General features: G+C 41.4%; 1 protein-coding gene and 1 pseudogene across 2 annotated transcripts; one reads left to right on the top strand and one right to left on the bottom strand.

Annotated features, from left to right (window-relative positions):
* Positions 1-7,041: 7,041 nt before the first annotated feature.
* Positions 7,042-8,090, bottom strand: LOC306661302 (AP-3 complex subunit sigma-1-like; annotated as a pseudogene). Its single transcript has 2 exons — positions 7,908-8,090; positions 7,042-7,864 (listed from the first exon to the last, which is right to left on the bottom strand). The product of its transcript is annotated as an AP-3 complex subunit sigma-1-like (transcript).
* A 2,215-nt stretch (positions 8,091-10,305) lies between these two features.
* Positions 10,306-11,718, top strand: LOC306661244 (tripartite motif-containing protein 60-like; the record flags this gene model as incomplete). The annotated part of the gene is made up of 1 exon (XM_079140088.1): positions 10,306-11,718. One exon carries the CDS (start codon positions 10,306-10,308, stop codon positions 11,716-11,718), a length of 1,413 nt encoding a protein of 470 aa, XP_078996214.1.
* Between the last annotated feature and the right edge of the window lie 2,370 nt (positions 11,719-14,088).

Below are 14,088 nucleotides of genomic sequence, written 5' to 3'. Positions count from 1 at the left end.
CTGTGCCCAGCTTACAATTTATTTAATTATTTTATTTTATTTTTTAGTACCAGGGATTGAACCCAGAGGTGCTTAATAACTGAGCAACAACTCCATCCCTTTTTGTATTTTATTTAGAGACAGCATCTCCTAAGTTGCTTAGGGCCTTGCTAAGTTGTTGAGACTGGTTTGAACTCTCGATCCTCCTGTCACAGCCTCCTGAGTCCCTGGGATTACAGGTGTGCTATCACCCCAACCTCACAATTTATTTTTGAAGATTGCCGATCAGGCGAATTAGAATTTAGAAATGGCTAAAAATTCACCTTTTCCTCCCATAAACTACATGATTTATTCTATGCTCCCAATTATAAAACAGATTATGTTTATAAAATATAAATTCAGGCCAGGTGTGGAGGTACATGAACATACATAAATTGGGGCGGTGATAAGACCTGACAGAGTACACGTGTGTTTTATATGACAACCGTGTGCCTCAGCATTTGTACAAGGCTTCTCAGTTCCTTTGTTTGACACTTTGCCTGGTAATTGCAAAGTGGTTCAGGTTACCTCTGTGTGTAGCTAAGTGGTAGAGTGCTTGCCTAGCAAGCATGAGACCCAAGAGTTCAATCCTAGCATCAAATTAATCCATCGATAAACAGACCAAGACAGGGAGGTGGGCACTCCTCTAATTCCAGGTATTTGAGAGGCTCAGGCACAAGATTTAAAGCTTAAGTTCAGCCTGGACTGTGTTACAAAATAAAATATAAAGGACTGGGGCTGTAACTTAGTGGTAGAGCACTTGCTTGGCATGTAGGAGGCCCTGGATTGAATTCTCAGTACTACAAAATAAACAAACAGATAAAGCTGGGTGTGGTGGTGTGTGTGGGTTTACAGTTCCAGCTATCTGAGGATCTGAGCAGAAGTATCACTAAAGACTAAAAATTGGAGGCCAAACTGGGTGTGGTGGTGCATGCCTGTAATACCATCCATTTGGGAGGCTGAGGCAGGAGGATCATGAGTCCAAAGCCAGCTTCAGCAACTTAGTGAGGTCTGGCATGTGATTCAGTGGCGGGAGGCCAACCTATACAACACAGTGGGATCCTGTCTCAAAAAAAAAAAAAAAAAAAAAAAAAAATCATTTTTGTTAAAAACGAACAAGCTCAAAAGAGCTCAAGGGGACTGCCTTATGTTGACACTCCAGGAGTTGCATGGAACATTCTGCCAGGTTTCCATTCTGCAGCTTCCTGCATAAACCCTCTCATGGTTGAGCCTATCTGATGGAAGCTCAAGTTGCTGAATCTGCTCTCTTCATTGGTGTTGCCAAGTCCATGAAGCAAAGTGTTTCAGTCCCAGCAGGAAAAAAAAAAAACTCCTAGAACGAAATAAACTGCTTGCAGGCAAATGGATGAAATTGGAGAATATCATGCTAAGTGAGATAAGCCAATCTCAAAAAGCCAAGGGACGAATGATATCGCTAATAAGTGGAGGATGACACATAATGGGGGGGAGGGAAGGGTTAGTGTTAGGGTTAGAGTTAGGGTCAGGGAGGGGGGCAAGTATGGAGGAAGGAAGGACTGTATAGAGGGTAAAGAGGGGTGGGAGGGGTGGGGGGAAGGGAAAAAATAACAGAATGAATCAAACAACATTACTCTATGTAAATTTATGATTACACAAATGGTATGCCTTTACGACATGTACAAACAGAGAAACAACATGTATCCCATTTGTTTACAATAAAAAAAAAAAAAAAAAGAAATAAACTGCTATTTGTAAATACTAGCATATTGTAAACAAACAAAGTGATTTCTGCCAAATGGAGCCCATTACGTTATGCACTGGTTTCTATAAACATAACAGTCCTCTATTTTAGTTATTATTATTATTAAAAATAAACCAGTAGCAGGGCACTGTGGTCCAGGCTTTGTAAACTCAGCTACTCAGGAGGCTGAGGCTGGAGGATGGCAAATTCCAAGACAGACTGGATAACTTAGAGAGACCCTGTCTCAAAATAAAATAAAAAGGTTTGGGGATGTAGCTCAGTGGTGAAGTGCTCGCATAGCATGTACAATATCCTGTGCTCAATTTCTGACACCACGAAATAAGTTAATTACTTAAATAAAATGTATAATTCTTAAAAAGAAATAATAGTATGTCTCTCTTCTACTGAAAATTTAGAACTGACTTCCCAGAACAGCCTATTGTGGTGAAGTCTGAATAGCGAATGGTAATGAGGCTGCTGTTAGGATGATAAGTACTAGGGTCAGAATTCTACCACTTACCACATGCTGATTCTATCTGGAGTCTGTCCAATAGGACAAAGAAAATTCTTTACAGTTTTAGTCTGGCCAGGTATGGGGCATACACCTGTAATTCTAGGAAGTCTGAGGCAGGAGGATAGAAAGTTCAAATTAGCCTTAGCAATTTAATGAGACACTGTCTCAAAATAAAATAAAAAGGACTGAGGTTATAGCTCAATGGCGGAGTGCCCCTGGATTCAATCCTCAGCACCATACTCAGAAAAATAATAAATAAATAAAGGTTTTAAGCCAAATGACACCAAATGGCCTGAGAAATTGGATTGTATTCTGATCTTCATGAAGAAAGACAATTTTGCCTACAGGGACAGGAGGAACTGAGTCTCCAGTTATCCCTCTGATGTGACTCTAGGGTAGCTCCTGTATCATGGAGCTGCCACTGGGAGCAGGGCATCTGAGTGAGGAGCATACCAGGTGCCACAGGCAATTGAGAACCAGTGAGAGTTCCAGGCTGGAGCCTTTGGCTGGACCTAAGCGAGCGATAGCCATGTGGAAAAGCAGCTTGCTGGTACACGTATTTTTTTTGGCACTGAGATTAAACCCCAGGGCGCTTTACTGAGCCACATCCCCAGCTCTTTTTATTTTTATTTTTTAAATTTTGAGACAGGGTCTCAATAAGTTGCTTACAGCCTCACTAAGTTGCTGAGGCTGGTCTAGAAATTGCAATCCTTCTGTCTCAGCCTCCTGAGTCTCTGGGGTTACAGGCATGCTCCACCATGCCTGGCCATATTTTACTTTTAAATTATCCATTATGTTCATTAAAAATATCTATACTTTACTATAACAAAGGTATGTGCTTAAAATTGGCGCCAAATAGGTCAATAAATTGTAGTGTGTCTTGTGTGTGTGTGGTGTGAGGGATCGAACACAGGACCTCACATATGCTAACCAAGTGCTCTACCACTGAGCCACATTCCAAATCTATAGCTGAACTCTACATTAGTCCATAAGTGGCTCTCCATGTTTTAATTTTGTTTCTTTTTCTTTTTTTATGCTCTTTTTAAAAAATTGTTCTAATTAGTCATAGATGACAGTAGAATGCATTTTGACACATCATACATATATGGAGTGTAACTTCTCATTCTTCTGGTTGTATATGATGCAGAATCACACAGGTAGTGTAGTCATATATGTACATAGGGTTAAAATGTCGGATTCATTCTACTACCTTTCTACCCCCCTCCCCCCTCCCCTTCCTCTTTCTTTCCTTTCTTTCTTCCTTCCTTCCTTCCTCCCTCCCTCTCTCTTCCTCTTTCTTTCTTTCTCTCTCTCCCTTTTTTTATTTTTATCATAAACAAATGGGATACATCTTGTTTCTCTGTACATGGAGTAGAGGTATACCATCCTCTTTCTTTCTCTCTCTCTTTTTTTTCTTTTTTTTTGAAATGGGGATTTAACCCAGGGGCACTTCACCACTGAGCTACGTCCCCAGCCCTTTTAAAATTTTTTTTTTATTTTGAGACAGGATCCATAAATTGCTTAGGGTTCATTAAATTGCTGACCTTGGCCTGGAATTTGCAATCCTCCTGCCTCAGCCCCCCGAACCGCTGGGATGACACGCGTAAGCCACTGCTCCCGGTTCATGTACAATTTTATAAGAAATAAGACACTCCTAGTTGAGCGTGGTGACACGCATCTGTAATCCCAGCGACTCAGGAGTTTGAGGCAGGAGGATCACAAGTTCGAGAAAGGCCTGGGCTATTTAGCCAGACATGGTCTCCAAAACAGGAACAGGGCTGGAGATACAGGTCAACAGTGAAGTTCTCCTGCACTCAATCCCCAGTGCAGGGGGAAAAATTAAGAAGACTCCCAAATTCTTTTTCTTTTTTCTTCTTGGTACCAGGGCTTGAACCCAGGGACTCCTGACCACTGAGCTACGCCCGCATCTCTTTTTTATTTTTTATTTCCATACAAGGTCTGGCTGACGTGTTTAGGGCCTCACTAAATTGCTGAGGCTGTCTTTGAACTTGCAATCCTTCTGCCTCAGCTTCCAGAGCCTCTGGAATTACAATGCTCCACCAGGCCCGGCACTCCCTAAGTTCTCATACTGCAGCCTCGAAGATTTTGCCCTCAAGTTTGATCCCTAAAGTCAACCTTAAGTGTCGCTTCCTCTGGGGAGACCTTGGGAAGCCTAAATTCCTAGGGTGACCCATAATTGTACAGGATAGGACAGATCCACCCACTGATCCTCTGGCTAGGATACCCATCATCCTCTCTGATTGCATCTTCTGCACAAGGAGGTTGGAAGATTTTATTCTTTGCCCCTTGTTCCCACTTCCTAAGAGATGATCGGTCCTCTTGCATTTCAAAGAGCTGATTGTCCTTTTGCTTTTCAAAACTAACCACTCCCTCATCTACTCCACCCTGTGATCCGACTTCCTTGCTGTATGGGAAGAAGACGCTATAGTGGTTAAGACTTTTCAAATGAGCCTGCAATGGGCATGGCCTGGTCTTACTTTGACCCTCTAGTTGGTCATAGAAATAAAAATACAGTAATAAGAGTCTGAAAAGGTTGACAATATAATTGGGGGGAAAGCTGGGGATTGAATCCAGGGCTTCATGCATGCTAAGCACAGCCCTGCTGAGAAGCTAAAACCTACTCACTCCCTGACAATGGGACTTAGATGCTGAGTTGAGACCTAGGGGGTCCCCACCACTGAAGGAGGTACACCTGACCCTCCTAAGGATCTCTTCATACTGTCCACTCCAATCAGGTTCACTGGGCATGCGCGAGTTCTTTGCCCGCCCACTTCCAGGGACCAGTCAATCACTGAGCGTACAAAGCGAGCTTCTGGGGCGGGACTTGCTCAGTGAGGAGCGTGTCCCAGTCTGTTCGGAGCCGGCGGTGTTCCGGGTGTGCTGTACAAGGTCTGCCGGAGCCTCTGTTCTGCCTGCTCCAGGTAAGCTGGGAGAGCCGGAGAAAGGCCCGTAGGACTTGGCGGGAAGCTTAACAAGATTCTTAGACCTTGGGGCTTGTCCCCGACTGGGTCTCCTCCGGTTCTCTTGGCCCCTTTTTGGGAAATCGAGGATTCTAGGTGTAGCACGCCTGTAATCCCAGGTGCTCTGGAGGCTGAGGCCGGAGGATCTTAATTCAAGGCCAGCCTGAGCGGTTTAGCGAGAACCTGTTGCAAAACTGTAAAAGTGGGGAAGGACAGAACTTGAAGCTCACTTGTGAAACACTTATTCTCTGTGTTGGAGGCCCTGGATTTGATCCCCAGCATGGCCTGGAGGGGAGCATTGCACGGAATTCCAATTTGGGAAGTGACCACGTGGTCGCCAAAGACACTTGAAGTGTTGGGAAGGATCTGTTAGCCAGCACTATCCTGGCGGATCCTTGACTCCTCACAAGGATCTTGTAGGTGGAAAGTTAATGGATGGTTTACAGGTGAGAAGGTTTAGGTTCAGCTGTGTTAAGTATCATCTAAAGTAATAGAAGTTGAATCACGGGAGCATGGAATTTGCAACAGGTTTAATTTATTAGCCTAATGTTTAATGAGCTCCCACTAGCCCGTGGTGTACAGTTACAAGAATTAGAGTAGATAATACAGTTTTGAGAGAAATAGGGAAGAATATAGATCATGAACTGCACTCTCCTGTGTCTTAAAGACTGGCAAAAACAAATGTAAACTCTTAAACCATGATCTGTGATTTGACGGGTATATTGGAGCCAGAAATGAGAATGGTGTCCAAGATTTTTTTTTTTTAATTTTAATTTTAATTTATTTCTTTTGTGGTGCTGGGGGTTGAAACCAGGGCCTCGTGCATGCAAGGCAAGCACTTTACCAACTGAGCTATATCTGTAGCCCCCAGGGTTTTATTTATTTTATATTTTTTTGTACTGGTGATTGAACCCAGAGGCACTTAACCACTGAGCCACATCCCCAGCCCTTTTTTTGTATTTTAAGACGGTCTCTCTTGAGTTGCTTACTGCCCCGTTAAATTGCTGAGGCTTACCTTGAATTTGCCATCTTCCTGCCTCAGCCTCCTGAGCCATTAGGATTATAGGCATGTGCCACAGCATCCAGCTTTTTTAATTTTCAAAAATTTTTGTTTCGTGGGTTACTAGAGATTTAATTCAGAAGCACTTTGCCACTGAATTAAATCCCAGCCCTTTTTGTTTAATTTTATTTTCAAGTTGCTAGGATTATAGCCACTGTGTCCAGCACCAGTCATGTTTTGAAATGAACTAAATTCAGGGTTGCATAAAATTTTTAAAATTTACTTTTCGAAAGAATATTATGTTTTTTTGGTGCTGGGATCAACCTGCTACCTCCTATATGCAGGGCAAATCTTCTATCACTGAGCTACATTCTCAACATAAAAATATCTTAATTTTTTTTAAATTTATTTTTATTTTAAACAAATGGGATACATGTTGTTTCTGTTGGTACATGGAGTAACAGCATACCATTTGCATAATCATACATTTACATAGGGTAATGATGTTTGTTTCATTCTATTATTTTTTCCCTTCCCCCCCACCTCTCTTTTCCCTCTGTACAGTGCCTCCTTCCTCCATTCTTGCCCCCCTCTTACCCCCCATTAAGTGTCATCATCCACTTATCAGTGAGATCATTTGTCTTTTGGATTTTTGAGATTGGCTTATCTCACTTAGCATGATATTCTCCAATTTCATCCATTTACCTGCAAATGCCATAATTTTATTATTATTTTTTTTTCCAGTTACCTTGGAATTTATTTAAAATAAGAGAAAAAGGTCATCATGTTTTCACGCAATACACATTTGGTTCTTTAAATAACAATTGTGACAAATAGCAGAAAGAATAAGGAATGCTGCACTGATGATCCATACAAAACACCAACATTTTAGGTTGTACATAATTAAAGAAATATCTTACTTTTCAAAATACTGTAATAGCCAATACACACAGGCATGCCTTAGATGGGCATAGGAATGCAATTTAAAAAAGGAAAAAAAAAAATCACACTGAAACTACTTAATTTTGTTAAAACCACTGAGCAAGAAAAGCAACATTGAACTTCCATACTGATTTTACACAATTTCTATACAGTACCTTGACTTAAATTCAAGAGCAAAATTAAGATTCTCCTCCTCTATTTTTGGTAAACAACTGCATGGTAAACTTAGATGACTTTTCCCCCTGGATTTTACCTGGGAGTGGCCTTTTTAATATTTTATTTAAAAGAGGGCAGGTTTGGCACTTTTATACTGATATCACCACTGTTAATATTTCTTGGGATCTCAGGAAGATTCATATTCTTTACAGCGGATACAGCACGGGCTGGAGCTCCTGCTAAGCCAGCCTCAGATTTCTCCAGTTTATTTTGTGCATCAATTTGTGTAACAATCCCATTCATGTTGGTCTCCAATACCATTCCCCCCATCCCCATTTCTGCAAGAATGTTGTGAACCTTGTCTACATGGAAAATTAAATCCAGTTCACAGACATTTTCAAAACATTTGTCTAAGGTTTCCACGAATACTTGAATTAGATCTAAAATGATCTAAAGTTCACTTTCTGAAGAATCCCCACAGAAGACAAAATATAGGGTTGCATAATGTCTATAAATCAGTTTGTTGTCAGATCCTCCAATTAATTAGATTTAAGTCCATAGGTCACAGTAAGTTACACATCTTAAGACTGATTGTCAAAATCCTCCTTCTAGGAAATTACAAACATTTTCATCTCTCTTGGATACCAAATGGAAAGTCTCTCTGATGGTTTGCTGTTGTGTATCTTCACTGTAGGGTTGGTATAAGTTGGAGAGCTGCGGCTTCCCGTGGTTGTTGAAGATGAGGATCGCCTTGATCATGGCTGGGCCGGGGCTGTCGGGGTGGGCACGGGAGGCGATCTAGCCAGCGATCCTTCCCCACCCGCGCCCTCCACTGGGCGGTGATTCTTATTATTCTTTATAGCTGAGTAATATTCTGTAAAATATCCTAATTTTTTAGATGTCATGAGTTGATCATGGTGGGGCACACCTAAAATTCTAGCTATTTGGGAGGCTGAGGTGGCAGAATTGCAAGTTCAAAGCCAGCCTCAGCAACTTAGCAAGACCCTGTATAAAAATAAAAAAGGGCTAGGGATGTGACTCTGTGGTACAGTCCCCCTGGGTCCAATTCCCAGTGCTAAAAAGAAAAAGAGAGATTATTTCTTTATTGTGTTGTGTCTGTCCTTTTATATCATCATATGTGATGTAAAACAAATTTCTTTTTTCTTGTCTGGATATGTTGACAAGTTGTGGAAAGTCCAACCAATGGGGTGAACAGAATACATATGAAGCATTTGGAAACAGGATTTGAAGACTGCACATTGTTATGTGAGTACCAATAAAGGATAGTGGGCCTAATGATTTAGTACCATACTAATAGCAGCAGTAATTGAAGTTAGATTTTCAGTAACCTGCCAAATTCTTATAAATTAAAAATTCCACACTTATAATTGATAACAATTCTAACTAGAAATTGGGGGTTGTTCTACCTACAAGCTAGTATGTTAGCCTATTAATATTTCATGGATGCTGCCAGAAGACAGTCAAGAACATTATTACTCCTAGTACAGCCAGAAGCATGAGCATCATTATTATGTCAGTTCCCCTTTCTCCCAAATCCCAGAGTTGGTGTGGAATGAAAACCATAGTCAGTACTGTGAATAAGATTTTGTTGAAGCCAGTTATTCCCTGAGATTGGGAATCCATTTTTTTTTTAAGGGCCTGTTCTTTGTTAGAGAGTGACATTTTACTTCATTTTCCAAGGATGCCTGTTATGAGCAGAAGCTTGAGAAATAGCGTGGGTTAAGTGTTGTACCCCAGGGTCTTGCATTGTTGGCATATCCAGGGACCAAACAGCAGCAGGAATACTTGGGGCCTATGGAGATTGCCCACCCCTACTAATTGAAGTTATTGTGAGGGTTTCTTCATTAAGGCAATCAGTGACTCTGTGGAAGACACTTAACACCAAACACCATGCCTGACAAATAGTAAACCTTACCAGAGAAGGTGACTTTCGAGCTGCCTCCAAATGGCATCAGAAACTCAACCCCCAGCCAGACAGATTAGACTCCCATGTGATGTGGAGTCTCAGATAGGAAAGTCACAAGTCAAGGCCAACCTCAGCAACTTAGCAAGACCCTGTCTCAAAATTGAATAAAGAGCCTGATATAGCTTAGAGGTAAAGTGCCCCTGAGTTCAAAGCCCTCCCCTCTCAAAAAAAAAAAAAAAAAAAAAAAAAACTCAACCCCAGGTAAGCATGAGGAAAGTATCTTCTAGACAGAGGGATTAGTAGTTAACATAGAATAATCAGAAAAAATACTGAACCCTGATAAATAAGAGGAAGAGATCAGAGCCGTGGGGTTACTATTAGAGAATCTATTTTCTACCCAGGACCTTGCACACATGATGCGGGCACACTCCCTCTGAAGTAATCCCCTGCTTCTCCCTGCCCTCCTTATTGGAGCACCATTGTCACTTATGCAGTCAAACATCATTGTCTTATCAAATCATTGTGATTTGAATTTTTGTGATTGTTTCCCTATGAATAGATACAGGTGATTTTTTATTGTTGGTAATGTTTTTCTTATTTCAGGTCATCATTTCTCCCCATCATTGGTTATGGTGACATTCTTTTAGATCTCTACATTGGAAAGGTAAGTTATTGATGATTCTAGTCTCAATGAACTATTGTATTGTAGTTTCAAATCCATTTGACATTAAAAATCTTTTCTCACATACAGGAATGATCAGTCCATTGGTCTGTGGCTGCTTTCTTGAAGAAAGTCATTAAACTTAAGTGCTAATGGACTAATCTGTGGTAGAGTCATAAGCTGTGAATTCTTCTGAGCTGAGGTGCAGAGGTCTAAACAAGACTTCAGTGACATCCACTAGCATGCCAGGCCAGTGATACCTAGGTCTGGTGTGTGCGCACAGACTTGGAGGGCTCTTTGCTTTGTACTTCACAGTTAGACCTGAGCTCTAGGGAGGCAGGTTTACCAAGGGAGTGTTACCTTGTGCACCACCTTTACTCAGTTCAATGGAGTTTGTAACCGCCCTAGCAGACCTCCAAGGGGAGTGCAGTTGTCCCATCTGTCTGGATTACTTGAAAGACCCAGTGACCATTAACTGTGGGCACAACTTCTGTTTTGACTGCCTCGACCTGTCCTGGAAAGATCTAAATGATGCCTTTCCCTGCCCTGTCTGCCGATTTTTGTTTCCAGAAAGGAAGTTCAGGAGGAACCCCCAGCTCTGTAATTTGACTGAAATTGCTAAACTCCTCCAGATCAGAAGGAGCAAGAGGAAGAGGCAAGAAGAAAATGCTCTATGTGAGAAACACAATCAATTTCTGACCCTTTTCTGTGTGAAGGATCTGCAGATTTTATGTACCCAGTGCAGTTTCTCTGCTGAACATCAGAGGCATTACATTTGTCCCATTAAGAAAGCTGCTACCTACCACAGAAAAATTCTGGAATCTAGCATCGAGCCCTTGAAGACTAATGTGGAACGAGTTGAAAAAGTGATCATTCTGCAAAACAGGAAGTCTCTTGAGCTGAGAAAGAAGGTAGAATATAGGAAAGAAGAAATAAATTCTGAATTTGAGCAAATTAGACTGTTTTTACAGAATGAACAAGAGGCTCTGCTTAAGCAGATACAAGATGAAGAGTTGGACATTTTATCAAAACTTAATAAAAACCTCATAACCTTTTCAGATCATGTTTCCACAGTAAAACGCTTACTGAAGGAAATAGAGGGCAAGTGTGTGCGGTCAGACCTGGCAGTACTGAGGCATGTTAAGAGTATACGCCAAAAGTATCAAAACCTAAAATGCCCTGAACTTTCTTCATTCGGGTTAAAGGAGTATGGCTTTAGTCTTCCTCCACAGTATTCTGGCTTAGACAGAATTATACAGCAATTTCAAGTAGACGTGAGTTTAGACCTCGACACAGCATATCCTCAGCTTATTGTCTCTGAGGATAGAAAAAGTGTGAAATATGGAAGAACGAAACAAAGTGTTTGTTATAACTCAAGGAGATTTTATCTCTGCCCTGCTGTCCTGGGTTCTAAGATATTTAATTCTGGTAGACATTACTGGGAGGTAGATGTGGGAAACAAACCTCAGTGGACATTGGGTGTGTGTCATGATTATCTTCCTAGGAACTGGAGGAATCGACCATCAGTCCTGAGTGGCTTCTGGGCAATTGGACGTTATATTGAGAGTGGTTATGTTGTGTTTGGTCCTAAGAAAACCCAGCTTCTGCCAGTACCAAAACCCAGTAAGATTGGCATTTTTTTAGATTTTGAATTGGGTGAGGTTTCCTTTTATAATGTGAACGACAGATCTCTCCTGTATAGTTTCAGTGATTCTTTTACCAGAACCATTTGGCCTTATTTCTATGTCGGAACAGATTCTGAACCTCTTAAAATCTTATCAGTGGATAACGAAAGATAAAGAACCTGGTAAATTGTTCTTTTTAGTTTTTAGGGTTAATTTGTAAATGTAATCTCATTTTTGGAACCTTTTTGAGCTTTACAACTGAAAACCAGAATAGATTTTTTTTTTTCTCCCTAATTTTCAGCAACTGTAAAAAACAGGAAATGGGATAGTAATGTAATTTCATAGATGTTCTGAATATCAGTTGTCAAGTTCCTTGAATTCTAATTTTAAATGTTTGAGAATTATTGACATACAATAAAATTTTTAAATTGCCTGTACATTTTTTTATGAAGCCAATCATTAAAGCTTTATAAATTGTTACTTAAATGTCATGCTTACCGCCTACCTTCCTTTTTAGTAGAACTATTTTTTTCTAGTGGAGCTGGGGATCTATCCCAGGGCATCGTGCATGCTAAGAAATCACTCTACGGCTGAGTTCAAATGCCAACCCCGCAAAGGTTCTTCAGTATGTAGCTGTAGTGAAGATCTCCCAAGCTCCTCAAGCTCTAAGCCAGCATGTCCAGCTGCTTTTTGGTGACTTCTAAATGTATCTTTCCAGGTCACCAATACCTCATGCTGTAGCACATAGAACAGTATTTTTTTGTAAGTCTCCTACTTCTCGATGGTTGCCTTCTTCAGGGATTGATACCTTCATTCACATGGGCCAGGCCACATTTCTTCAGTCTCATGTTCACCTTCCATATCAGGGCAGCAGCATCTCACCTGGACCACTGTTTCCTTTTCCTGATGGTTCATTCATCACTATTCTAATATCCTCCACATTCTCTTCTCTGCAATTCATTAAAGAATTTTTTTGTTGTTGATGGGCCTTTATTTGTATTTATACGTTTATTTATATGTGGTGCTGAGAAGCAAACCCAGTGCTTCCCACATGTCAGGCAAGCACTCAACCACTGAGCCACATCCCAAGCCCTCTTTTGTATTTTAGAGACAGGGTCTCACTGAGTCGCTTAGTGCCTCACTTTTGCTGAGGCTGGCTTTGAACTCCTCCTGCCTCAATCACTGGGATTACAGATGTGTGCCACAGCACCCAGTCCCTGTGCTGGGGATCGAACCCAGGGCCTTGTGCTTACAAGGCAAGCACTATACCGACTGAGTTATCTCCCCAGCACCCCCTTTTCATTTTTTATCTTGAGGCAGGGTCTCACAAAGTTGCCCAGACTGGCCTTTGAATCGTGATCCTCCTGCCTCAGCTTCCCAGTTGCTGAGGTAACAGACATGCACCACCACGCCCAGCACAAATCAGTCTGTGTATAGCTTGATGTATGATCACAAAGAGAACACACACTTGTATCCACCATCCAGATCAGAAAATAAAGGATCATCTATCTTTCACCTTCTCCTGGTCACTCGCCATCTTTATCACCATTCTCCTCCCCAGAGATAACCACTATTCCTGCTGCTAAAACCATAGACTGTTGTTGGTCTTTTAAAAGGAAATCAGGGCTGTGGGTATAGTTCGACAGTGTATGCTCTGTATCCACCTGTCAGGAGTTAAAATTCCTCCTGTCATTGCAGAGATGTGTCTTCCTCAATCCAGGTCACATTTTTTGGCTCACCAATATGGTGACATCAGGACCCACTCAGGCTTATAAATGGGGAATTTGCTTTGTTCTACTGGACAGATTCCAGATGCAATGGGTGCAGGAAATGGCAGGCCTCTGAGGACAATTCCAGTCTCTGCATATTTTACACAGACCTCTTTTTCCAACTTGCTCCTCCTGCACTAAAACTCTTCTCCCGTAAGTTATGTTTTCTGCTTCCATTCAATACTTTACCAGTGAGCTACAGTTCCAGCCGTTTTTATTCCTTTTTGAGACAGGGTATCACTCAGTTGCTCAGGGCCTTACTGGGTTGCTGAGGCTGACCTTGAAGTTCGTGATCCTCCCGTGTCAGTCTCTTGAGTTCCTGAGATTACAGGTGTGCACCACCAATGCCATTTTTAATTTTAAGACAGGGTCTTACTACATTGCTGAGTTTGCTTAGTTGCTGAGGCTGGCCTCAAGTTTGTAATCAAGCTCCTGAGTCGCTGGGATTATAAGTGTGGGCCACCAAGTCTAGTCACACTTTTTTTTTCTTTAGGGATGGAAACCAGGAGGCAAAATCTCTGAGCTACATCCCTGGGCCTTTCTTTTTAGGGGAGTAGGTATTAGGGATCAAACTCAGGGTGCTTAACCACTAAGCCACATCTGCAGCCTTTTTTTTTTTTTTTTTTTTTTATATCTTATGTCGAGACAGGGTCTTGTTAAATTGATTAGGGTCTCTTATTGCTGAAGTTGGCTCTGAATTTGTAGTCCTCCTACAAGCGGCTGGGGTTACAGGCATGTACCACACCTGGCAGGCTTTTTTTTTTTTTAAATATTT

This window comes from Sciurus vulgaris (genome assembly GCF_902686455.1).
Source record: "Sciurus vulgaris genome assembly, chromosome: 5".
NCBI classification, from domain to species: Eukaryota; Metazoa; Chordata; class Mammalia; order Rodentia; family Sciuridae; genus Sciurus; species Sciurus vulgaris.
This window is presented reverse-complemented; position numbering and strand designations above follow the sequence as displayed.